General features: G+C 36.5%; 1 protein-coding gene across 11 annotated transcripts in view; it reads right to left on the reverse strand.

The window, feature by feature from the left end:
• The window catches only part of CNTLN (centlein), a 326,291-nt gene extending 302,991 nt beyond the window's left edge, over positions 1–23,300 (reverse strand). For all 11 annotated transcript variants that reach the window (XM_084984605.1, XM_084984594.1, XM_084984632.1 and 8 more), the window contains exons 1-2: positions 22,906–23,300; positions 15,344–15,432 (exon numbers count right to left, since the gene is read on the reverse strand). Coding sequence is in view for 6 of the 11 variants with exons in the window: in XM_021063284.2 (XP_020918943.1) it covers positions 15,344–15,432; positions 22,906–23,259 (443 nt within the window). In the remaining 5 variants the exon portion in view is untranslated. The remainder of the gene's footprint in view (positions 1–15,343; positions 15,433–22,905) is intronic.
• Between the last annotated feature and the right edge of the window lie 3,088 nt (positions 23,301–26,388).

Consider the following 26,388-nt stretch of genomic DNA (forward strand, 5'->3'; position numbering starts at 1 on the left):
CAACTTTGATTTCCTCCATTGTATTTCTCTTCTTCTTTTTTACTTAGAGAAGGAAGGAAATCATAAAGATCAGAGAGAAAATCAATAAAATAGAGATTCAAAAACAATAGAAAAAAAATCAATAAAACCAGTGCAGCTTCTTTGAAAAGGTAAACAAAATTGTTAGTCCTCTGGCCAAACTCACCAAGAAGAGGAGAGAAAAAACCCAAATACACAAAATAAGAAATGAAAAAGGGAAAATCTCAATGGATAGTCCAGAAATACAAAAAAACCATAAGAGTATATTATGAACAACTATATGACAACAAATTTGACAACCTAGAAGAAATGGACAACTTTCTAGAGACTTACAGCCTGCCAAAACTGAATCAAGAAGAAACTGACCAACTGAACCGAATGATCACTAGAAATGAAACTGAATATGTCATAAAAACAGGCCAAACAAACAAAAGTCTAAGACCAGATGGCTTCACAGGTGAATTCTACCAAACATACAAAGAAGAACTTACACTCATCCTTCTTAAACTTTTCCAAAAGGTTGAAGAAAAAGGAGCACTCCCAAAGACATTCTATGAAGCTGCCAACGCCCTAATTCCAAACCCAAAGATACCACCAAAAAAGAAAACTATCGGCCAATATCTTTGATGAATATAGGTGCAAATATTTTCAACAAAATTTTAGCCAACCAAATCCAAAAACATATAAAAAAGATCATACACCACAACCAAGTGGGATCCATCCCAGATTCACAAGGATGATTCAAAATATGCAAATAGATCAACATTATACACCACATCAACAAAAGAAAAGTCAAAAACTACATGGTCATCTCAATAGATACAGAAAAAGCATTTGACAAAGTCTGACATCCATCCATACATGATCAAAACTCTTACCAAAGTGGGTATAGAGGGAACATACCTTAACATAATAAAAGCCATTTCTGACAAACCCACAGCAAATATAATACTCACTGGAGAAAACGGAAAGCCATCCTGCTAAAATCCAGAACAAGGCAACAATGCCCACTCTCACTACTTTATTCAACACAGTATTGGAAGTTCTAAACACAGCAATCAGAAACAAAAGAAATAAAAGGTATCCAAATTGGAAGAGAAAAGGTAAAATTATCACTGTAAACAGAAGACATGATACTATATATAGAAAACACTAAGGATGCCACCCAGAAGCTGCTCACACTGATCAATGAATTCAGCAAAGTAGCAGGATACAAGATTAACATTCAGAAATTGGTTGCATTTCTGTATACTAACAATGAAATATTAGAAAAGGAATACAAAAATATAATACCTTATTAAATTGCATCCCAAAAAATCAAATACTTGGGAATAAACCTGACCAAGGAGGTAAAAGACTTATATGCTGAGAACTATAAAACATTAATCAAGGAAATTAAAGAGGATTCAAAGAAATGGAAAGATATTCCATGCTCCTGGGTTGGAAAAATTAATATCATAAAAATGGCCTGACTACCCAAAACAATCCACAGATTCAATAAAATCCCTATCAAATTACCTATGACATTTTTCACAGAACTAGAACAAACAATCAAAAAATTTAGATGGAACTGCTGAAGACCCAGAACTGCCAAAGCAATCCTGAGGAACAAAAACCAAGCAGGAGGCATAATTCTCCCAGTCTTCAGGCAATATTACAAAGCCACAGTCATCAAGACAGTGTGGTACTGGTACCAAAACAGAGAGACAGACCAATGGGACAGAATAGAGAACCCAGAAATAAACCCTGACACCTATGATCAATTAATCTTTAACAAAGGAGGCAAGAATATAAGGTGGGAAAAAGACAGTCTATACAGCAAGCATTGTTCCAAAGCCTGGACAGCTGCATGCAAATCAATGAAACTCGAACACACCCTCACACCATGCACGAAAATAAATTCGAAATGGCTGAAAGACTTAAATATAAGACAAGACACCATCAAACTCCTGGAAGAAAACATATGCAAAACATTCTCTGACATCAACCTTATGAATATTTTCTCAGGTCAGTCTCCCAAAGCAATAGAAATAAAAGTAAATAAACCAATGGGACCTAATCAAACTGACAAGCTTTTGCACAGCAAAAGAAACCATAAAAAAAAAAAAAAAAAGAAGAAAGAAAAGAAAAGAAAACCTACAGAATGGGAGAAAATAGTTTCAAACAATGCAACTGACAAGGACTTAATCTCTAAAACAGACAAACAAGTTTTACAACTCAGTAACAAAAAAGCCAACAACCCAATTGAAAAATGGGCAAAAGACCTGAATAGACACTTCTCCAAAGAAGATAAACAGATAGCCAACAAGCACATGAAAAAATGCTCAACATCACTGATTATTAGAGAAATACAAATCAAAACTACTATGAGGTACCATCTCAGAATGGCCATCAATAACAAGTAACAAGTAACAAATGCTGGAGAGGGTGTGGAGAAAAGGAAACCCTCCTACACTGTTGGTGGGTATGTAAATTGGTACAATCACAATAGAAAACAGTATGGAGGTACCTCAAAATACTAAATATAGAATTACCATATGACCCAGCAATCTTACTCTTAGGCAGATTATCTGGACAAAAGTTTCACTGAAAAAGATACATGCATCTGTATGTTCATTACAGCTCTATTCACAATAGCCAAGACATGGAAACAATCTAAATGTCTGTGGACAGATGAATGGATTAAGATGATGTGGTATATATACACAATGGAATACTACTTAGCCATAAAAAAGACAAAATAATGCTATTTATAGCAACATGGATGGAACTAGAGCCTCTCGCACTAAGTGAAGTAAGTCTGGAAAAGAAATACAAATACCATATGATATCACTAATATTTGGAATCTAATATACATCACAAATAAACCTTTCTACTGAAAAGAATCTCATGGACTTAGAGAACAGACTTGTGGTTGCCAAGAGGGATAGGGAAGGAGTGGGATGGACTGGGAGTCTGGGGTTATTAATAGCTGCAAACTATTGCATTTGGAGTGGATAAGCAATGAGATCCCCCTGTATAGAACAGAGAACTATACTGTCACTTGTGATGGAGCATGATGGAGGATAATGTGAGAAAAAGAATATATATGTATGACTGGGTCATTTGCTGTACAGGAGAAAATGACATAACAATTATAATGGAAAAATAAAAATTGTAAAATTTAAAAATAAATAAATAAATCGGTTTGTAGAGCATTTTATGCTCTAGGGCACTGCTGAAAACAATTGTGCAATCAGCCACAAATTAGTGAAGTTTAACAGATGGGTGTGGTCAAGAAAAGAGAGAAGAGTCCAAATCACTCTCATCCTAGGGTGACTAATGATCATAGCCAAAGCTGCACCTTCCTTAGAAGCAACATCAGAGACTTAACAGTGTGGACAGAGAAATCAACTTCACTAAAATAATCCAGCTAGTCACCAATCAAATAAACAAGCTAGGAGGAGAAGGGTGTAGGAAACCAGTAACCATATTTGCTATAATATAATATCTCGAATGTCTTCTTCCCATCAAAAAAAAAAAAAAATTACAAGACATGCAAGGAAAGAGAAAAATGTGATGCAGAGACCAAGAAAAAAAGCAGGAAACAGAAACTATATAGGAGAGTGATTACATTCAGGAAAAAGAAAAAAGACTTCAAAATAGCCATTATAAATATGTTTATAAAAGTAAAGGAAATCATGGTTTTAAATTTAGAGTATCATAACAATATCACATCAAATAGAGAAAATCAAAAAGAGAAAGAAATTATAAAAAGAATGAAGCGACCCCAAAAGCGGAGTTAGTATCCATGAATTCAATTATAGATCAAAAATATTCAAAAAAAAGTCTTTCTTCATGAAGTTCCTAAAGACAAAAAGCAAATTTGCCATGTGCTGCTAACTATTTACATATCATTTACATTATATTTGCAACTATTTACATAGCATTTAAATTGTATTAGGTATTATAAGTAATTTAGAGATGCTGATGATTTAAAGTTTACAAGAGAAATGCACAGGTTATAAGCAAATAGTACATACAGCATATTAAAGAAGGGATGTGAGCACCCTCGGATTTTGCTATCTGTAGGGTTCCAGGAACCAATCCCCTGTGGATATTGAGGGATGACCATAATTTGAATCGACATGAGAAAACAAACTTTTACTGGTAAAGGTAATTATATAATTACAATAAAAGACAGTTTAAAAGCATGTTTTTTAATACTTTCTTCTCTTAACTCATTTGAAAATAACATGTACACAATGTATTAAAACACTCAAAACATAAAAAATGTACTATATGTGTCATATAATTGTAGGTGATAGAAAACTTTTACTGGGCTAAGAAAGTGATTGCAGATAATAAAGCAATAATTGTAACAATGCATTATATTTGTAATATTAATAGATAACATGTAATAACAATACCACAAAAAAAGGATTAAAAGGAATTTAGCAATATTTCAGTAATGTTTCTTTATATTACTCTTGGATAAGTTTGAAGCCGATTCTGTTAAGATATATACAGTAAACCCTAGAGCAATGACTACAAAAAGTCTCAAAAAATACAGTGAAAAAAATCATTTAAGAAATTTAAATGCTACATTAGAAAATATTCACTTAATAAAAAAGAAAGTAAGAAAGGAAGAGGTGTAAGAAAAAAATGAAATGAGACATATAGAAAACAAAAAGTAAAATGGCAGAGATAAATTCAACTATATCAATAGTAACATTAAATGGGAGTTCCTGTTGTGGCTCAGTGGAAACGAACCTGACTACTGTCCATGAGGATGCAGGTTCGATCCCTGGCCTCACTCAGTGGGTTATGGACCCAACTTTGGGGTGAGCTGTGGTGTAGGTCACAAACGTGGCTCGGATCTGGCATTGCTATGGCTGTGAAATAGTCCAGAGCTGCAGCTCTGACTCAACCGCAGCCTGGGAACTTCTATGTGCAGCAGGTACAGCCCTTAAAAGCAAAAAAAAAAAAAAAAAAAAAAAAATTTAAAATAACAGTAAATGTAAATAGATTAAACAAGCCAATCAAAAGGCAGAGATTGTCAGAGTTGATAAGGAAGATCCAAAAATACGCTGTCTACCTAAGATAGTCTTAAATTCAAAGACAAAAATGAGGAGTTCTCATTGCAGCTCAGCAGGTTAAGAACCCAACATAGTGTCCATGAGGATTTGGGTTTGACCGCTGGCCTTATTCAGTGGGTTAAGGATCCAGTGTTGCTGTGAGCTATGGCATAGGTCACAGATGCAGCTCAGATCCCACATTGCTGTGGCTGTGGTGTAGGCCTGCAACTGCAGCTCCAATTCAATCCCCAGCCCAAGAATTTTCATATGCCACAGGTGCAGCCTTAAAAAGAACTAAAAAAAAAATTGAAAGTAAAGGAAAGGAGGAGTTCCCATTATGGCTCAGTGGAAACAAACCCAATTAGTATCCATGAGCATGTGGATTCAATCCCTGGCCTCACTCAGTGGGTTAAGGATCCGGAATTGCCATGAGCTATGGGTGTAGGTTGAAGATGCAGCAGCTTGGATCTGGCGTTGCTGTGGCTCCAGCATAGGCCGGTGGCTACAACTCCAATTAAACCCCTAGGCTGGGAACCTCCATATGCTGCAGGTAGGGCCCTAAAAAAAAAAAAAGAAAAAAGGATCTGGCATTGCCAAGAGTGCCAAGAGTGTGGTATAGGCTGCAGATGCAGCTTGGATCCCACATTGCTATGCCTGTAGCATAGGCTGGCAGCTTCAGTTCCAGTTGGACCTCTAGCCTGGGACCTTCCATATGCCACAAATACAGCCCTAAATAAAGCAAAAACAAACAAAAAAAGAAAGTAAAGGATGGGAGAAGACATGCAAATAACAACCACAAGAAAGCTGGAGTAACTACACTAATATCAAACAAAAGAGACAAAAAAGTCATTAGACAAAGAGGTACGATTTATTTTACAGCAATGACAGATCCTTAACCCACTGAGCGAAGCCAGGGCTTGAACCTGTATCTTCACGGACACTACGCTGGTTTCTTAACCTGCTGTGCCACAACAGGAACCCTAAGAGGTACACTGTATAATGTGTCCATGATAGAGTCAATCCATCAGTAAGCTACAAATATATTAACGTATTAACTTGGAGGATGTTTTTGAATAATATTAACATTTAAATTGGTGAACTCTGAGTAAGCAAAATAACCTCCACAGTGCAAGCAGGCTTCATCCAATCTATCAAAGGCCTGAAGAGAACAAAAAGACCAGCCTCGCTGAATAAGAAATTCTCCAGCAGATTTCATTCAGACTTTATCTGTATCATCAACTCTCCTGGTCTTGAACCTGCCATCCCACACTGCAGATGTGTGTTGCCAATCTCCCAAATCATGTAAGTCAATAATTCAATCATTTATAATAAGTCAGTCACTCTCTTTCTTTCTATATATATATACACACACACATATACAAACACACTCACACACACATATACAAACACACTCACACACATCCTTTTAGTTCTGTTTCTCTGGAGAATGCCAAAACACCCACTTTCAGTAATGGATAGACAACTAGACAGAGGATCAACAAGCAACTAGAAGACATGAGCTAATACTATATACAAACTAGACATAACAGACATCATTAGAATACGCTACTAAAAAAATGACAATATATATACATAAAAAATTTTCAAGTGCACATGGAACATTCTCAGGATATACCATATGCTACATCATTTTTTTAAAAAACCCTCAATAAATGTAAAAGGGTAGAAATTATGTAAGGTATGTTTTCTAACCACAATGGAATAAAATTAGAAATCAAATGGAAATATTCACAAACATGTAGAAATTAAATAACACATTATTTAAAAAGTCAAAGAGGAAATCAGAAGATAAATCAGAAAATACTTTAAGATGAGTGCAAACAAAGGCACAAAATATCAAAATGTATAGGATACAGCTAAAGCAGTGCTTAGAGAAAAATTCATAGTTATAAATACTTACGTTAAGGAAGAAGAAAGGTCTCAAGTCAACCTAGGGTTCTACCATAAGACTTTGAAAAAATAAGAGCAAACTAAACCCAAAGCAAGTAGAAGAAAGAAATAAAGATCAGAGAAGAAATTGATGAAATAGAGAACAGGAAAACAATGCAGAAAATAAATGAAAACAAAAGCTAGTTGTTTGAAAAGATCAACCCAACAAACCTTTAGCTATATTGACAATGCTTTTTTAAAAAAAGGGATGCCTCAAATTACCAGGATCAGAAATTTTAAAGAAGGTATTTATTACTACCAACCCAATGAAAACAAAAAGGATTATAAAAGAATACTGTAAAAAAAAAAATGTACACAAGCAAATTAGATAACTTAGAAGAAATGGATGTACTCCTAAAAAGACACAAATACCAACAGAGACTCAAGAAAAAAATAACAACATGAACTGACCTATAACAAGTAAAGAAATTCAATTAGAAATGTTAATAAATTACCTCTTTTGGCCAGGTATGGATAGCTCCACACTGAATTCTACCAAACATTTAGAGAAGAATTATACCAATTCTTAAAAAAAAAAAAAAAAAACTTCCAAAAAAATAGAAGAGAATACTTCCCCCAACCCATTTCATAAAGCCACTATTATTACCCTGATACAAAAGTCACACAAAATCATCATAAGAAAACTACAGACTAATACTTCTTATGAATACAGATGCAGAAGTCCTCAACAAGATACTAGCAAACCAAATCCAACAAAATATTAAAAGAACTACATATTACAATTAGGTGGAATTTATTCCAGGAATGTAAGGTTGGTTTAACATCTCAAAATCACTTATTACAATGCATGATGTCAATGAAATAGAAAACAAAAATTACATGATCACTTCAATTGACAAAGAGAATATATCTGACAAAATTCAGCAACTTTCACAATAAAAACACTTAACAAACTAGGAATAAAAGGGACCTTCCATAAACTGCTGAAGGACATTTTTACAAACAACTGACAGATAACTTTACACCTAGTGGTGAAGAATTGAGTGCTTTCTCCCTATGATCAGGAATAAGATAAAGATGTTGGCTCTGGCCATCTATTCAACAATGTACTGAAGTTCTACCCAGGACCAGTAGACAAGAAAAAGAAAGAAAAGACATCAAATTTGGAAGAGAAGTAAAAAAACCATCTCTATTTGCAAATGACATGATCTTATACATAGGAAATCCTAAAGAATCCACTCCAAAAAAATTAAAACTGAAAAGTAAGTTCAGCACACTTGCAGGAAACAAAATCAATATAAAAATGCTATATACACACTTACATTAAACAATGTGTAAATAAACTCAAGAAAACAATTCCATTTATAATAAAATCATAAAAAATAAAATACTATGCAATTAATTTATCCAAAAACGTGCAAAACATAAACACCGAAAACTATAAAACATCACGAAAGAAATTTTAGAAGATATAAATAACTGGAAAAGCATCCCATGTTCCTAATACAGATTTAACATTGTTAAGGTGGCAATACTACCCAAACTGCTCCACAGATTCAACATAATCCATATTAGAAACCCATATGAATTCTTGGTAAAAATTTATAAGTTGATTTAAAATTCACATGAAATTGCAAGGGACCCAAAAAAGTCAGAATAATCTTGAAAATAAAGAACAAAGTAATAGTAGTCATAATTACTGACTTCAAAGCTTACTACAAAACAATAGTCATCAAGACAGTATGTTACTGGGACAAGGACAAACATACAGACCAAAGGAATAAAACTGAAAATTCAGAAATAAGCTCATGCATCTATGCTCAACCTATTCTTGCTAAGAATGCTAAGATTATCCAATGAGGGTAAACAGTCTTTTCAAGAATCATGGGACAACTGGATATCCACATGCAAAAGAATGAAAGCGGACCCTTAATTTACAAAATTTAACTTACAATGGATCAAAGACACAAATGTACTATTATCATTGTTTGTCTGTGAGGAAGGGAATGAGGCAGTTGCAGACAGGAGAGAGAGGGAGACCCCTCATCATATATTCTCTAATACTTATAAAATGCTGAATCTTATGACCATATTACCTAATCAAAAATTAACCTTAAAAAGGTCACAAAAAAGTGTTTTGGAAAGAATTACAGTTAATAAAAAAATAAAACGACAAAGTTATAAAATCACAATTTTAATCCCTAATGAAATAATTAATTCAGATAATCAACATAATGTATACTAAAATTATCAGGTAAAATGTTGATAGAAAAGTGACCACTTCCAGGGCACCAAGATGTTATTACATTTATTTGCTTGATTACCTATTAGACCTGAGGGTAAAAACACAACTCTATAATGAAGGGGTCAGACTGCCATTACCTGAATGCAATGATTAATACTATCATTACTGAACATGGCACAATCCAACAGCATGTGCCTTCTGATATGACATGCTATAAGTACACTGCACAACCTATGAAACGACTGTGCCAGAAAAGCTGAACCTGAATATAATCAAACCTTAATTCTACCTTCTAGCTTATAACAATTAAAGAGGAAAAGTTAAAATGACAACACAAGGAACCAATCAAATGAATCTAGAATATAGAACATTCTAAAGGACAGCTAATAACCATATTTGTTTAACAAAATTATGCCATTAAAAAGAGAAGAAGCAGGAGCTCCCGTTGTGGCACAGCAGGTTAAGAATCCGACTAGTATCCATGAGGAAGTAGGTTTGATCCCTGGCCTCACTCGGTGGGTCAGGGATCCGGTGTTGCCATGAGCTGTATAGGTGTTACAGGTTGCAGACACGGCTCAGAGCCTGCACTGCTATGGCTGTGGCATAGGAACCTATCTATTTAGTGGGTATATTATGTTTGGTTCCTCAGAGGAAGAGTCTACCTTTCAAAAAAAGTTATGAGACAATCAGAGAAATCTGAAAACTGGATATTTGATTATTTTAGGGAATAATTATAGAATTCTAAGTATGATAAAGATATTATGGTTATATTTTTAAAAGGCCTTTTTTCTTTAGAGATAGAATCAATCCTTAATCATAGATTCAGAATTTGTGAACTTTTCTATTCACTAAAACTTATTTGTAAGCCTAAAATCAACACCCAGTGCATTTTTTTCAGTCACTTACAGACATAAACAGGCACTAAAATTTAAGTCACCCTAACTATAAGTTCTCAGCTGAGCTGAGGTCAAACAAGGAGACACTCTGTTTCCTTGTTTCAGCTCCTACACTACAAGTAAGTGTTCTTTTCATGGTCTATTTAATGCCATTTTTTCACACTTTTGCCCTTTTGTTGATGATTTCACTGTTTCAAATGATCACCAAGCATGGTCCTGACGTGTTGTCTAGTGTTCCTAAGTGCAGGAAGGCTGTGACTTGCTTATGGAGAAAAGAGTATGTCAGATAAACTGTGTTCAGGCATGAGTTATACTACTATTGGTCATGAGCTCAACAGTAATGAATCCCCAATATCTATGAATAAGACGTCTTTAAACAGAAACACATAAAAAAACAAGGTTATATTTTGATCTAGTGACAACAATGTTGTGACCAGAGGCTCAGAAGAGCCAAATATTTTATTTCCCCTAGGAGTAACTGCTTAGTGTTTACTAATTCAGTATTCAAAAGACTTTACAGAATATAACTGCTATAAATAACAAGAACTGACTGTAAACACTAATACAACTGTGAGTAACGTAACTTGTATCTGGGATTTGCTTCAAGATATTCCATTGGTGATAGAGAGAGCAGAGGAGCAGAAAAGAAGTAGATGTTCATACATAAAACAGGATTGGTCATGTGCTAATAATTGTTCAGGCTGGATGATGAGTAAACATGGGACTTCATTAATTTATTCTCTCTGCTTTTGCATCAAATTAAAATTTTCCATAATAAAAGGTAAAATACATGCAAGTAAAAATTCATACATATATATATGTGTGTATATGTGTATAAATATATAGACACTTCACCAACAAACTTACAAGCACATGTAATAAACTACCAAAAAGTCAAAAAGAATAAAGAATTATGGCTAACACCAGCATTTTTCCAAAAGGGTACCATGGGCTTTTGAAGCACTATAGGTATACCTCATTTTATTGCAGCTTGCTTCACTGTCCATCACAGATACTGAATTTTTTACAAATTGAAGGTTTGTGGAAACTCTGCATTCAAGTAAGTCTATCAAAACCATCTTTCCTATTCATTTCAGGATGCTTAACAATCCCAGACTCCATCTACTATGTCAGTAGCACCAATGGTTAAAACCAATGATGCAAGCAAAGCTTTATCCACATGGCCTTTCATCACAGCAACATCGAACAATTTTTCAAAAATAAAGTAACTTTACAAGACACTGGTTAAATAAATATCACATATCAAAATAATAAAATATATTATAATCCTATGAATATTTTCTCTTGAAAAAAAATTATATTCCTCTTGAAGGTGGTGAATCGACAGCATGACACTGACATGTCCAAATCACAATGCCTTGAGTAAATCCCCATTAGCTTGGCAAATAAGAAAAGGGGCCTAAAATGGATAATAAATTTAACAAATATCTGAAAGACAGAAGGATGGACTCACAAAAACAAACCCAGAGGAGAAAAATCAAAACTCAAATAATGTCTATAGTGGAAGAGGAAGCTACTTTTTTTTCCGTAAGAAGCCCAGAGAGGCTCTAATTGCCAAATTATTAAGTATAGAGAGCAAAAGTCCACAGAAATCAAAAATACTAAGGGGCCATTAACCAAAAAGCTGAGCTTACCATTTATTCATGTTCAGAACATTACCAGCAGCATTTACCTATAGCAAATGGCCTAAGACTACTTTTAAAAGTACCATGTTCCTGAAAAAGGTCCCCACTATGGTTATTGGGACAAATAATGCAATCAGAAAAGGGACTAACCTAAGAGCCTAATTCTCATTCTGTACAGTGAAGCCCATATGCCATACATCCTTCAGGAAAGCTTTGTTGATGGTCCTCTCCCTCATCCCTTACAAAAATCCCATAGTCAATTCTTTCAGTCAGAGGAAAAGCCTTTTGGTAAACAGATATATAAAAATGCAAAGTAAATCAATTAAAAGCAACATTTCCATATTAAGCAACACAAGCCTGCATACAAAAAATATGAACAGTCAATAAAGAATCATCATGCACCTAAAGAAAATCATCAACATTAAAATAGTAAGAAAAAACAGAAGTTACCCAAAAGAAATCAAAGATAATGTACAAAACAGAAAAAACTTGAACATTATAATCAGAAAGAATAAAAAGCTATTCTTTTAAAGAAGTTTGCTATGAAAAAGGAAAAAAATCAAGAAATTTCTTAGAAGTAAGAATTTGATTTCTGAAATTTAAAAAATTCAAATAATGAAATAGGGTAACTGGGGAAAATATCTATGCATTGGTGGAAGAAAATGTAAGAAGATCATTCAGGAGACAAAATTAAAAGATTGAAAAATGTAAGAGAAAAGAAGGCAAAGTCCAAAAGGTCAAACCTCTAACAGAGTGCCAAAAGAAAGGGCAGAGAGGAGTTCCCTTCGTGGCGCAGTGGTTAACGAGTCTGACTAGGAACCATGAGGTTGTGGGTTCGATCCCAGCCCTTGCTCAGTGGGCTAAGGATCTGGCATTGCCGTGAGCTGTGGTGTAGGTTGCAGACTCGGCTCGGATCCCGAGTTGCTGTGGCTCTGGCGTAGGGTGGCAGCTACAGCTCTGATTCGACCCCTGCCTAGCCTGGGAACCTCCACATACCGTGGGAGCGGCCCAAGAAATGACAAAAAAAAGAAAAGAAAAGAAAGAGCAGAGAAAGGAGAAAAAATTGGAATCATATTTTTCCTCAATCAAAATAAAACCTTAAATTCTGAGATTAAAAGAGGCTAAGAAGTTTGACTTTTAAAAGACTTAAATTAACAGATGATGTTGAAATTTTACAATATCACATACAGAGAGAAAATCCTAACAACTTCAAGCAAACTGCCTGGAAAGAAATAATAATCTCACTCACACTGGGATCACATGTATACTGTATGGTAAAAGAAGATAAGAGAGCTATACTTTTAAAAATCTGAGGGAAATTAAATGGACTTAAAATTTTATATTCAGCTTTAGTATCAACCAAGCACAAGGACAAAAAAAAAGTTAGGTTTAGGCACATAAGGAGTCAAGAAATGGACCAGTTATACATCCTTTCTGAGAAAAAAAAAAATTAGAAAAAATAACCCAATGAAAAGAATGGAGGAGGTAGGATCCTAGAAACTATGGAACTCGTTCAGGAGCAAAATAAAAGGAAATCCTAGGATGATAGCTACGAGTAGGTTTAGAAAGCAAATGGCCCAAATTCACACAAATAAGCCACAGGGCCCAAGGAAGAAAGTCTTCAGCTCATTATTCAAATGTCTGAATACTGACATTCTTTTTGGTAAGAAAAGTAGGAAAAAAAGGCAATTAGAAATTTCATGGTTTGCGAAAATGTCCAAGAAAACCAAGGCACAAGTATAAAATGATTTAAATGTGGCATAATTTGTGTAATAGACTATAAAGAAAAATATTTTGTCTGACTTTGATATTTAGAATATTCTTTTTTATCATACTATTTCCATTATCAACAGGTACAAACATACTACGGAGTCCTCTGGGAAATAAACATTTACATTATTATAAAATTCTAAATGTAAATTACAGGTTTCTAATTTTAAAAATCAATTCAAAAGCCCAGCTATCTCATAGTGTGTTCTCCAGACACCAGAAATACATGGAAACCTTATTTTAAAGATTCCTGTGCTTAATCAATTAAAGATTCAATAGATGAATGGCAAGTTCCAGAGATACACATTTTAATAAATTCTCCAAGTATATTTTGTATGCATTAAAATTCTGAAGATCATGGCTGTAAAAGCAATAATCTCCAAAATCATCCATTACATATCTTATGATGAAAATATATATATGCATATTTATTTATTAAATGGAGGTATATATACTTTTACATGAATATATATTATATAAAATATGAAAAATAAAAATCTCAAAGAATGAGAAAGATGCCCTAATAACATTATTTGTTTCTATCTCAATAAGGAGTAAAGTGAAAATTAAAATTAGCTTTAGAAAGTTTTAAAAAATAAATTAGAAAGCTGAAAACTGTACAATAAAAGGAGAGGAGGATAATGAAAGAATCACAGAAATAAAAAATGAAGTCTCAAGAATGTATCTTCTGAAGGCTTAGTCTGCTAAAAAAAATAAAAAAAAAAAAATTGAAACAGAGTGACCACATTCAATCTCAAGAATAACTGAGGAACAAGGGTACTTCAACAAAAGACTCATTCTGATCATCAAAAGGGAAAAACTGATGAACTGACAAAATAGAACATGAGAAGAAATCAATCACAATATTTTAAAAGTTCTCAATAACCCAAAATGGTAAAATTAGACATAGTTATGTATCAGAGATTTTTAGAAGTCAAACTCCAGACAATGTCGGAACGATTCCAGGGCTAGAGACTCCAAAGGTGAATACAGATCAAGTTATCAAAAAAATGATGTTCAGATTATATAATCATGATTCCAATAAAGAAAAAGGAAAAGGCAACCATATGTTTAGCTTCTCATTTAGGAAATATAATGAAATCTATTTAATAGGAAAGCAAGTGTTTTAATTGCTATCTAAGTGTCATGGGACTACTGTATACCAAATGCTTGATAAGGAGTACTCAGCATCATTCCACTGTTTCTAATGACCAAGGAGAGGCTCAATAATCTACAGTTAAATGACTGGGCATCCCCAACAGGGTAATACAGAGTACTAAGTGAAATCTCTCAACCTATTGCAGAACACTTACTCTACTCTGGCAAGGTCATCTCAGGCTTTCAAGTACACATTGCAATTATCTTAGGAGAAAACTGAGCTGTGTCTAGGAAGGATCACGTCTAGGAAGTTGCCGACATGGGCAGTCTCAGAAGCCAAACAATAGGAGCTTCTCCAATTTTTAAAGCTGAGCTGTAATAGCATAAAGCACATGTGCATGTGTGCGTGCGCGTGCACACACACACACACATACACACACACAGTGTGTCTAAGCCATAGTTTTATCTCTTATATTTAAACCTCCCAAATATGTCAGAATATGAGCAAAAGATAAAAGCCTCTCTGTATTTAGCAAAATGACAACCTGAAATAAATCCAATAATTATTACAGCATGCTCGACATTTGTTGGGAAATCAAATGAATCTCTTCAGAGGATTAACACCTAGTTTTAATCTTAATAATGAAGAAAAACAAATTCAACACACTAAATAGTGATGAAAAAATAACTTGGTAGCTCACCTTTCCACAACCAAACTGACTGCTTGTGTGAGATCTGGGTTTGTCGCCTGGAGACGTTTCCACAGAGACCACACGAATTCTTTATCAGCCTTAAAGAAATAAAAGATATCTTAAATGCACTGCTTTGTAGCTATAGCAGAGAAGACAAGATACTGCTCTAAATTAAAAAATAAAAAAAAAAATAACTACTTGATTCCTAGTTCTATAACCATAAAAAAAGATTCTCGAAAAGTTTAACAGGAAAGTTTAACTTTTTATTTTAAAAAGTTCTTTCACTGGTAACCCGCATTCACTTTTACTATTTCTACCGTCCACATTTGAGAGTGCATATGTTGAAATGATGAATATCGAAGTAAATGTGTTCTAAAATGAGGCTGTCCTCCAGCTACCGCTCCAGTTTTCAACTGTTCTTTTCAGCAAATTCCTTGAGTTTCCTTGAGTTTCCTGTCTCCATTTCCTCACCTCCCATTCACCTTATAACCTCCTCCAGTCAAATTTCCCTCCCCACTATTATGCTAAAATAATTTTTCAAGGTTCTCTAAATTGCCAAATCTTTTTAGTTGTCATTTTTTGGCCACACCCACAACATATGGAAGTTCCTGGGCCAGGGATCAAGGATCTTTAAACTGCTGTGCCAAAATAAGAACTCATCTCAAATTTTTTTTGTCTTTTTGTCTTTTTAGGGCCGCACCCAGGGCATATAGAGGTTCCCAGGCTAGGAGTCGAGTCAGAACTACAGCTGCTGGCCTACCACACCAAAGCAATGCAAGACCTGAGCCACGTCAGCGACCTACACCACAGCTCACAGCAACACTGGATCTTTAACCCACTGAGCAAGGCCAGGGATGGAACCCATGTCCTCGTGGATATCAGTCAGGTTCATTAACCACTGAGTGATGACAGGAACTCCACTCATCTCAAATTTATCCAAAAATTTTATCAAAATTATTTACTCACAGCATCTCAAATTTATCTAAAATAATTTTTTTTTAATTTCCTACCTTCTCACAAACCTGACCTCTCTACAACTCAGAAAATGATACCAGCAGTCTCACTGCTCAGACTTAAAACTTAGGAGTTAATCTTTGTTGTGCTTTCTCCACATTTCATATCCAAACCATCAGTAAATGCTATTAGCCCTACCTACAAAATATACCCCAATTCTAAACACTTCCCACCACCATCATCCTAATACAAGTAAACTCCACCTAGCTCTCTACAATAGTCCCCCAGGCTCCTTAACAGCTCAAAAATTTTCAATGGGTTTCTGTCAGTTTAGGAAAATAATCCAAACTCTACCAAGGCGGTATGAATGCAAATTATCTATCCCCAGACATTCATCTCCAACCTCATCTATCACTCAACCTCTTATTCACAAAGACCTTCTGGCTCTATTTGTACCTGGGCCTTTGCACACATACCATCTACCAGATTTTCAGGTATAGTATTACCTCACTTCACTCATGTCTTTATCTAAATGTCACCTCTTCAAGAGAAGTCTTCCCTAACTACCATATTTATAGCTACCAAAATCCACACGTATCTGGCAATCCCTTATACTGTTTAATTTTTTTCATTTCACTTTATAATACTATATTATTTTTGGTTGTTTATTTGTTTGGGTTTACTTGTGTATAGATATCTCTATTTGTAACAGTTTCAATCATCCAATCTCCCCTTCCTCTTAGTAACAGGAACTGTTTTGGTTCTTTGCTACCCAACTAAAACAATGACCTCTCTTGCCTAGGGCCTCTATGAATAAGTTCTGCCAATGAAATATAAGAGGTGTCATTGAAAATCTTAAAATTGGACTTATGTCTCTCAAATGTGTTACAATTATTTTCTACCCGCATGCTGTTGCTTATTATTTAACTTTATTAATGATCTAAATTTTTGAGAAAACATAGTTATTAATTTGATATATTCAAACTTCTTTTTCATTTTGGCTTATGGATTTTTTATACAAGTTAGAAAAAGACCCTTTCTACTCCAAGATTAGAAATATATTTATTCATACTTACTTCTAAAATTTTTATGTTTTCATTTATTTTTTTTTTATTTTTTTGTCTTTTTAGGGCCCCACCCATGGCATATGAAGGTTCCCAGGCTAGGTGTCCAATTGGAGCTATAGCTGCCGGCCTACACCATAGCCACAGCAACGCCGGATCCGAGCCTCATCTACGACCTAAACTACAGCTCACAGCAATGCTGGATCCTTAATCCACTGAGCAAGGCCAGGGATCAAACCTGCATCTTCACATATACCAGTTGGGTTCGTTACCAATGAGCCACAATGGGAACTCCTATATTATCATTTTTTAATGCTACAATCTTTTATTTAGTTTGATCATTTATTTGCTTTTTTTTTTTTAAACTTTTGACAGGGAGTTCCTGTTGTGGTGCAGCGGAAACAAATCCAACTAGTATCCATGAAGATTCAGGTTGATCCCTGGCCTCACTCAGTGGGTCAGGAATCCGGTGTTTCCCTGAACTATGGTGTAGGTAACAGATGTGGCTCAGATCCTGCATTGCTGTGGCTGTGGTGAAGGCCAGAAGCTACAGCTCCGATTCAACCCCTAGCCTGGGAACTTCCATTATGACACAGGTGAGGCCCTAAAAAGCAAAAAAAAAAACCACAGAAAATTTTTGACAGCCTGAGTACTAAAAAGTACTACCTTACCTAACTATTTCCTTATCTCTAGAGGCAACAACTCAGCATTGGGTATTAAAAATGATTACAGTTAAAGACAAGAAATGTCAATATAGAAGTCACATGTCATGACCTGCCGGAAGGAAAAAGTAAACTATGTAATATTATGTGCTCTTTTTAAAAGGTATATTGATAAAATTACGAAGTCCCTGAAACCAATGTTACCTACAAATTTATCTTATAGCTTGCTTCAAAACAAAACAGTATAAGATTCACATGTAGTTTTCACCTCAACTTTTCTACCTAAGCAAAAAAGGTCAACATAAGGAAAAACATAAAAAGGAGTAGGTTTTCAACATTCATAAAATAACTGAGTTTCTTCAGCGTAAAAAAGTATGACTTACTAATAAATGACTTAGCTCTAATATAGTGAGAAAAAGAAATCAATAAATATCTGATGAAAAAATCTTTACATCTTAATTCATACATCTTTTCTTTCTTTTTACTGTTGTTATGGTTAATGATTATTTCACATTTCCTCCTCAATCCCCATCAAAGAGAAAGTAACAAAGAGAAACTCTCCTTTAGCTGTTTTTATCATAGAGGCTAGGAAAAAAAACAACCAGAAGAAAAGATTCCTCCAGAAAGAGTCTTTTGCTAATTTATAATTACAGTTCATACCCAGAAGTCATTTTGGGGAGAACTTTCCAATTTCTAAATTTCTTCATTAAGATTCAGTTATTAATTTCTTTTGTTATTAATTTATGGTCAGCAATGGCATTCAGATTTTGTCACCTAAAATTACTCAAATTTATAAGTGATACTTTATCTGGAAAAAAATGTAAGTTCTTTTGTGAACAATAAAATGCTACAAATAAGCTGTGGGACTACTGCATGTATTAGTTTTTCTGAGTTAGTTATTTAAACGCTATATTACCTTCAGTGTGGATTATAGCTCTAAATACTAAAAAGAGCCTCCTTCATATACAAAAAGAGATAAAGCTCCCCCAACAAAACACAAAACTAGTTTCCAAACGATCCCATACATAATTCAATCAAGGAAACTAATAATTGACAATCATATTCTCTTTATATTTTCCTTTCCAAGGGCACTTAAATTTTTTTTTTCCAATTTAAAAATAAAAATCCTTAAGTGTTACTTACTATACTTTCCTCTTACTATAGAACTTCCACACAGAATCAAAATAATTTAAAATTAAAATTTAAAAATTCCTACTCCTTCTCACAAAGTTTATTAAACTCAGCCAATGAAAGAAAGAGCTGACTAAATGCCCCAAAATTTGGGTCTAAATTATCTCAGTGGGGACTGGCTTTGATTTCCATTTATCAGATAGCATGAAAATAAATATCAACTTTACAGACACCCAAAACTGTATTTTTCACTGGGAGCCTACTCTCCCACCACCTAGTTTAGTGTCTACCAACAAAACAAGCCCTCAATTGACCTCTACTGCAGGAATGAATTCAACAAATGTATGAAAACTATTTTCTATACTTTAATATTTGCCTATCAAAACTCAAGGAAAACAATGGAAAGAGTTTAATTACAAAACATGGCACAAACTAGCCCCTTACTAAATTATTACGAAAAATAACTGTAGAAAAAGATTGACGTATCGAAAACAGCTATTAACAATGGTGGGAATACTAAGCATATAATATGTTCTCAATTTTTTTTTGTGAATGACTGGACAAGGTTCCAACACACTTAAATGTCTACTAAAAAATGTAACTAACTGAGTTCTCTGGTCACACATTCTATTTCCGATATCACATGCTTCATGAAAGCTAGTTTTATCACCAAAGTTGAAATAATGAACATATATTTCATTTAAATGCCCTAATATATTTGTACCTGAAATTGGTTTACATGTTTATTAAATATCTTTTGCTGTGACTAAAAAAATATGCTTTGATGCAGACATAAATATGTGTGTGTATATATACATATATATATACACACACATAATTTTTTCTCATCTGATATTCTAGAATTGGTGATAAATGTGCACTTACATATACCTGTGGCAGCATCCTTGGTCATAAATAGACTACATTTTTAAAATACATAATCAAAGTTAAGTGTATAGTGAAGTTCTACATCACTGAATAAAGAATAAATGTATGAACTTAAAATTAATCTTTGGAGCACTTCTGAAACTTCTTTAGGAAAAAGCTAACCCATCCTGAGTACGTCTAACACAGACATTCAAAAGCTAACCTATGTGGAAGCTAACCTATCTTCAGTATGTCCAATACAGACAATTTTGCTTCCCACATTGAAATTAATCACTTTTTCTTCAGCTAAGCATTATCTGAATGTTGCCTGCGAACCTGAGGCTATATGAAAAAAGTTTAAATATTACAATCACGTAGAGTGGGATGAGATACTCATGTTGAAAGAAACACTTGGAACAGAGATTGTTTTCTACTATGTGTTTATTCTGAGTCATTCCAATGGAGTGGAATGGTACATGGAATCACTTTCTTTTTCTTCACCAAGCATGCACAGTTAAATTTCTGTACGTTAAATATGGGGAAAAAACTAACTTAAATGAAGCTGCTACTCATGACCAGAGACTAATTAATTAGCAGGGTTCTTTTTCCCAAACCTTACATTGTGGAGAAGAATCCAACCAACTTAAATGAAGCTGCTACTTAACAAGCAGAGACTACTTAGCAGGGTTCTTTTTCCCAAACTGTACATTTGAACTACTAATAGGTTGTGAAATTAATTTATTAGATCTTAGCAGCACTTTCTTAAATAAAAGATTTTAAAAGAAAATATCAGGAGTTTCCACTACGCTGCCATGGGTTAAGAACCCAACTGCAGGGACTTAGATTGCTTAGGAGGCACAGGTTCAATCCCCAGCCCAGCACAGTGAGTTAAAGGATCCAGCGTTGCCACAACAGCAGCGTGCAAAAGAGCTGCAGCTAGGATTCAGTCCCTGGCCTGGGAACGTCCATGTGCCACACGAACAGCCATTAAAAAATATCAGAGTTCACGACACAGGGGGTAAATATTTTTCTGAAATTATATGTATGTAGATGTGTGTATACTCACTAGCTTGATATGTAAAAACAATTTTTATATACAAATTTTTTTCAAGTTTTGGAAATCATAAGGTTAACAGTACGTATTCTTGGGTACCGTGATTTCTAGCTGCATAAGTGGAAGAACAAAATTTTGAAATGTAAAAGTTAATGTTTAATTACTTAAATGCTTTTTACAAAACAATTATTATGTCTTCCAAGTTTCCCCAAGTGCAGGAGTATGGTTTGACTAAAGTTTCACAGTATGGGATACAGACAATTCCATCTCACATTACTGGAATGCCTATGATCACCAAGTGTCAATATGATAAAATCTCAAGAACCACTATTCTAGGTTAACTAGGATCATCTCAGTTCTTACATCTGCCTAGAGTACTTTAATCATCTTCCTCATCCATATATGTCCAAGGTCACAAAGGCCAGCCCACGTTCAAAGCCACATTTTTAAAGAATATAACAGTGAACTGATTTGGGGGAAAGAGGTCATTGGGTTGTTTCCAACAGACTCATTTCCTTAATCAAGTCAGTCATAAAAAGTAAACATCTTAGTTCCTTAGCCAGCTAAAGACATAACTAGGGGAAATAAAAGGGAGAGTTATGGAGGGAAAAGGTGTAGAAGGTACGGGCAAAGAGCATCTTAGATTAGGTCTTCTCAAAGTAACAAAGGCCTTTATCACGGATTCATATCTGCAAATGACAAAACACTTTAATTCATTATTTTTCTCTTTGCTCCTTAACCAGTGAAGAACAGAAAATGGAGAGTGAAAAGGAGGCAGTCACATAATACCTCCCCAACTTGCTTAAGCAAAGTCATATTCAATTTAAATAAGGCTGCCCTGTTTTTACAGCCTTGACTCAATCAGCAAACTCCTACAAAATGGGCAAAAGAATCCAAGAGAATGAACTATGAGAATGAATTTCATGAATTTTTATTAATCTAAACTGATGATTAGTGTGCTGTTTAGCAGTTCTTAATCGGTTCTGTCTCAAGACAGAAGGACTTCAAAGATCTACTGTTGAGTGAGTTTCCAACATTTAGTCACCCAGCCCTGTCAAAGGCCCTGGTAAAAATCAAAGGAGATGGTGGTAAGGTTGCAAAACTCAAGAAAAATCAAATCTTTCTGAACATGAGTAGTCAAACCACCTTTAGCATACACAAACTGTACAAATAACAGTAAGGCAACGGATTTAGTACTGCTTTTCACACGCAAGACGACACGAAAATGGTATCTCACTCAAGATGCTGGTTAATAAATATCAGGCATTATCTACTGCGTGTGAAAGTTACCAGCCTGAGACTCCCTCAAAACTACTGGTCTGTTTTAACAACTTAAGTTTTACTTTAGAACGAGGGCAAGTGGGAGTTTGACAATTAAAAACAGGTTCCTTCATCCATGGGTTTTTTTTTTAATACAAGTGTTTCCACTTTTCTGTTCCACTTCTCAACTCGTGGACTGCACTCGACTCCTGCTGCACCAAGTATCATTAAAGTCACCGCAGAGAAACTTGGGCTTTGGGGCAGTAGGGGTACGACTGCGCGTTCTGTTGGGATCCAGGTGAAGAGAACCCTACCCAGGGGGCCAAGGCCGAGCCTGCCGGGCGGGTGACCCGAGAAGGGCAGGAGCCCAGGGTCGGGGAGGCGGGTTCGGCCGCCTCCCTCCAGCCCGGAGCAGCCGGCCGGGCTGGGCGTGGGAGCCGGGAGGGAGCGCCGCGGGGCGGAGGTGGGTGGGTCCCAAGCCCGCGCAGCGACGCAGCGGAAGGCAGAGAGAGAGGGGCGCACCTCCCCACCGGCCCCCGCCCCGCTGTGGAGGGGAAAGGCCGGCGGCCACCTCGATACCTGACACAGGGCCAGCTCCTCCTTTAGGCTGCTCAGCTCTTCCTCCAGCAGCTGCGTCCGGGTCACCATCGCCTCCTCTACCGAGATGCCCTCTAGCCGCATGGACCCCATGGGCGCGCTGAGGAGGGGAGCCTGAGCTGGAGCTGTGGCCCCTGGCCCTCGCTGGCCCTCTGACCCTTCTTCGCCCTGCCAGGATATACCACTTTTGTCCACGACGCCCAGCCCCGCTGCAGCCTCAAGACCCAAAGTCTCGCTGCGCACTGCGTGTGCTCCCCGCCCAACATGTGGGGACCAGGGCCCCAACTGTCGCGCAGGGGGCGGAGGGAGCTGTGAGGGCGGCAAGCGCGCAGCCATGGCAGCGGCTGCTAACGGGTCAAGTTCCCTCTAGGAAACTCCACCTCCTCCTCCCCATCCTGGCGAGCCCGACGCTCCAAGCCGCGCATGCGCAAGCCTTTTCCCGCCTTGGCGCGCGGGGTCTCGCGCTCGCGGGTCCTCGCGCTCGCGGGTCCTGGCCGGCTTCCCTCGGGCCGCGCGCCCGGCGCGAGCGTTGGCGGCGCACGCGCCGTGGCCGGCGGAGTTAGGCCGGTAGGCCCGGCGCGCCACCCTCTCGGGACCTGTCTGTCCGTAACCTACAGGGCCATGACTTCCTGCCCACCTAAAACCCTACCCGCCGCTCACCGTCTACGTCCCACTTTTTAAAGCCTTCCTTGACAAGCCCCTAGCCCCAAATGATCCCTAACTGTGAATTCCTCCGCCTTCAAGGCCCTGCCAACTCGTTTGTCACGTTTCATTGACCGCCCTGGAGTGTTAGTTACAGGGCTAATCCCTCCAGCGCTGTTGTAAGCTCCTAGAGGATCAGGGAATAAGTTTTACACTTAAGTGTTTTCTTCACACCCTTTAGCAGAACTGCTTTACGTACAGCTGACATCCAGCTGACTGATGTCGGGATGTGGAAAGCCTTGTGCTGAGCTGGGACTATCGGGGAGATTTCCCATTTGAATTATGATCCTTTGTGCCCCCTTTGTCTTCTGTTTTGCAAGAGTCATGATTTCCTTAGTTTTTATGTCAGCTTCTTTATGCAGTTGACTGTGTATCAGAGCAAATGTGACTCACATTACCTGAAAGTTTGTGTCCTTGGATGTATTTGAGACCAGTAATTTGGAGAGTGGTTGAAGAAACATCAGCTTGCTTTATTGTGCATCCTCTTTTTCTTCTTTTTTCCTTCCTTCTTTCCTGCTTTCAAAGCAGGAAAAGTGATAACCTCCCTTTTATGTCATTAAAACACATCCTACCGGTGCTGAGTTTTGTAAGGAGTTCTACAGAAAGCCAGATCTCTCGGCTCTAAGAAAGGGCTCTAGAATATTTGGAGAGCCGAAGTGGGGAAAGGAGGACTGTGGAAGTAGGGTGGTGACCGTTTTAACTGATGACTTCTATATTTAATCAAAATTCCTGCTTTGCTCCATAACCTAGTAAGCATGTCAAAAGACACCTTCCCAATCAGAATTCTGCAGAGGCAGGATGAGTGGGTTTCCTTCCCACCGATGGTGAATTTTTTTTTTTTTTTTTTTTTGCCTTTTCTAGGGCCGCTTCCTGCGGCATGTGGAGGTTCCCAGGCTAGGGGTCTCATCGGAGCTGTAGCCGCCGGCCTACATCAGAGCCACAGCAATGGAGGATCCGGGCCGCGTCTGAAATCTACACCACAGCTCACAGCAACGCCGGATCCTTAACCCACTGAGCAAGGGCAGGGATTGAACCCGCAACCTCATGGTTCCTAGCCGAATTTGTTAACCACTGCTCCACAATGGGAACTCCCGATGGTGAATATTTAACAAAAATTTTAAAGGGATTACATTAGAAAAAGTACATGTAAGTCTATCTTAAAAGTACGTGACATTGAACTTTTATTAATGCTGAGTCCAGCAATAACTACTTTCCATATATGTATTCATTAAATTCTTAAAACATCAGAATAAAATATATGCTATTTCCCCCATTTTAGTAGTGAAAAAACTGAGATTTGGGCATTTGCTCTACCTTGCCTGAAGCCCCAGATGATGTGTATTGGAAAAACTAGAATATGGATCCACTAACTCTAAAATCTGTGCCTTTGAGCCCTACACTTAACCTTACTTATTGTCACTTGAAATACAGCATTAAGTCTGATAGCAAATGAGACTTCATTGGGTTTAAGACTATGGGAATTCTAATCACATAGTTTGCATGTTTGGCACAAAAGCAATATGAATGCACATTTTTAATGATTACTATTAGTCACTCAAAAGGGCATCATTTCATCTGGTTATAGAAAAATTCTTTGGAAAAGTAGTTTATTCTACCATGTACAATGGATAGACATATTTGACTCAAAAGAAGGATAATATTCTGAATCTATGACTAGGTAGACAACTTTTTCTTTTCTTTTTGCTTTTTAGGGCCACACCCACGGCATATGGAGGTTCCCAGGCTAGGGTTCTAAGCGGAGCTACAGCTACCAGGTTACACCACAGCCACAGCAAAGCCAGATCTGAGCTGCATCGGAGACCTACAACACAGCTCACAGCAACACCAGATCCTCAACCCAATGGGTGAAGCCAGGGATTGAACCTGAAACCTCATGGTTCCTAGTCGGATTTGTTTCCACTGTGCCACAGCGGTAACTCCCAACTTTTTATTTTCTTAACACACAATATACACCATATTGCTACTTAAAGTGGTTCCAAATAAAGAACAACCCAAAGTCATTAAGTACATTCACAGTGTTAGGCAACCATCACAGAATATTTTCATCACTCCAAACCAAAACCCTTTACTCATTAAGCAGTCACTTTCCATTTCCACTACCTCCCAACCCCACCCGGTAACCACAATCTGTTGTTTCATCTAAATGGAACATTCAGTATGGATCATTTTATGTCTGGCTTCTTTCATTTAGCATGTTTTTAAGCTTCATTCAATTTATAGTATGTATCAGCTCTTTGTTCTTTTTCTTAGCAGAATAATATTTTGTGGTCTAGGTAAACCACAATTTGTTTATCCATTTTTCCATTGATATGCATTTGAATTGTATCCACCTTCTGCCTATTGTGAATAGGAGCTACTATGTATGAACTTTCACATGAGGGTTACTATTTGAGCACCTATTTTCAATTATTTAGTATATGTGCCCAGAAGTGAAACTGCTAGGTTATATGGTGATTATTTGTTTCACTTACTGAGGGACAACCTGTTTTCTACAGTGGCTGCACCATTTTCATTCCCACCAACAATGTCCGAGAATTTCAATTTCTCCATATCCTCACAAATACTTGTTATTTTCCTATTATTTTTTATAGCCATAATGAGTGTGAAGTGTTAGCTCATTATGGTTTTGCTTTGTATTTCCCTAGTGATTAATGACATTGATCATCTTTTCATGTGCTTGTTGGATATTTGTTTATCTTCTTTGGAGAAATGTCAATTCAAGTCTTTTGTCCATTTATTAAC

This window comes from Sus scrofa, chromosome 1 (genome assembly GCF_054392235.1).
Source record: "Sus scrofa isolate SSC_HxYL_T2T_F1_AM1 chromosome 1, Sscrofa_HxYL_maternal_Yorkshire_Landrace_v2.0, whole genome shotgun sequence".
In the NCBI taxonomy this organism is placed as follows: domain Eukaryota; kingdom Metazoa; phylum Chordata; class Mammalia; order Artiodactyla; family Suidae; genus Sus; species Sus scrofa.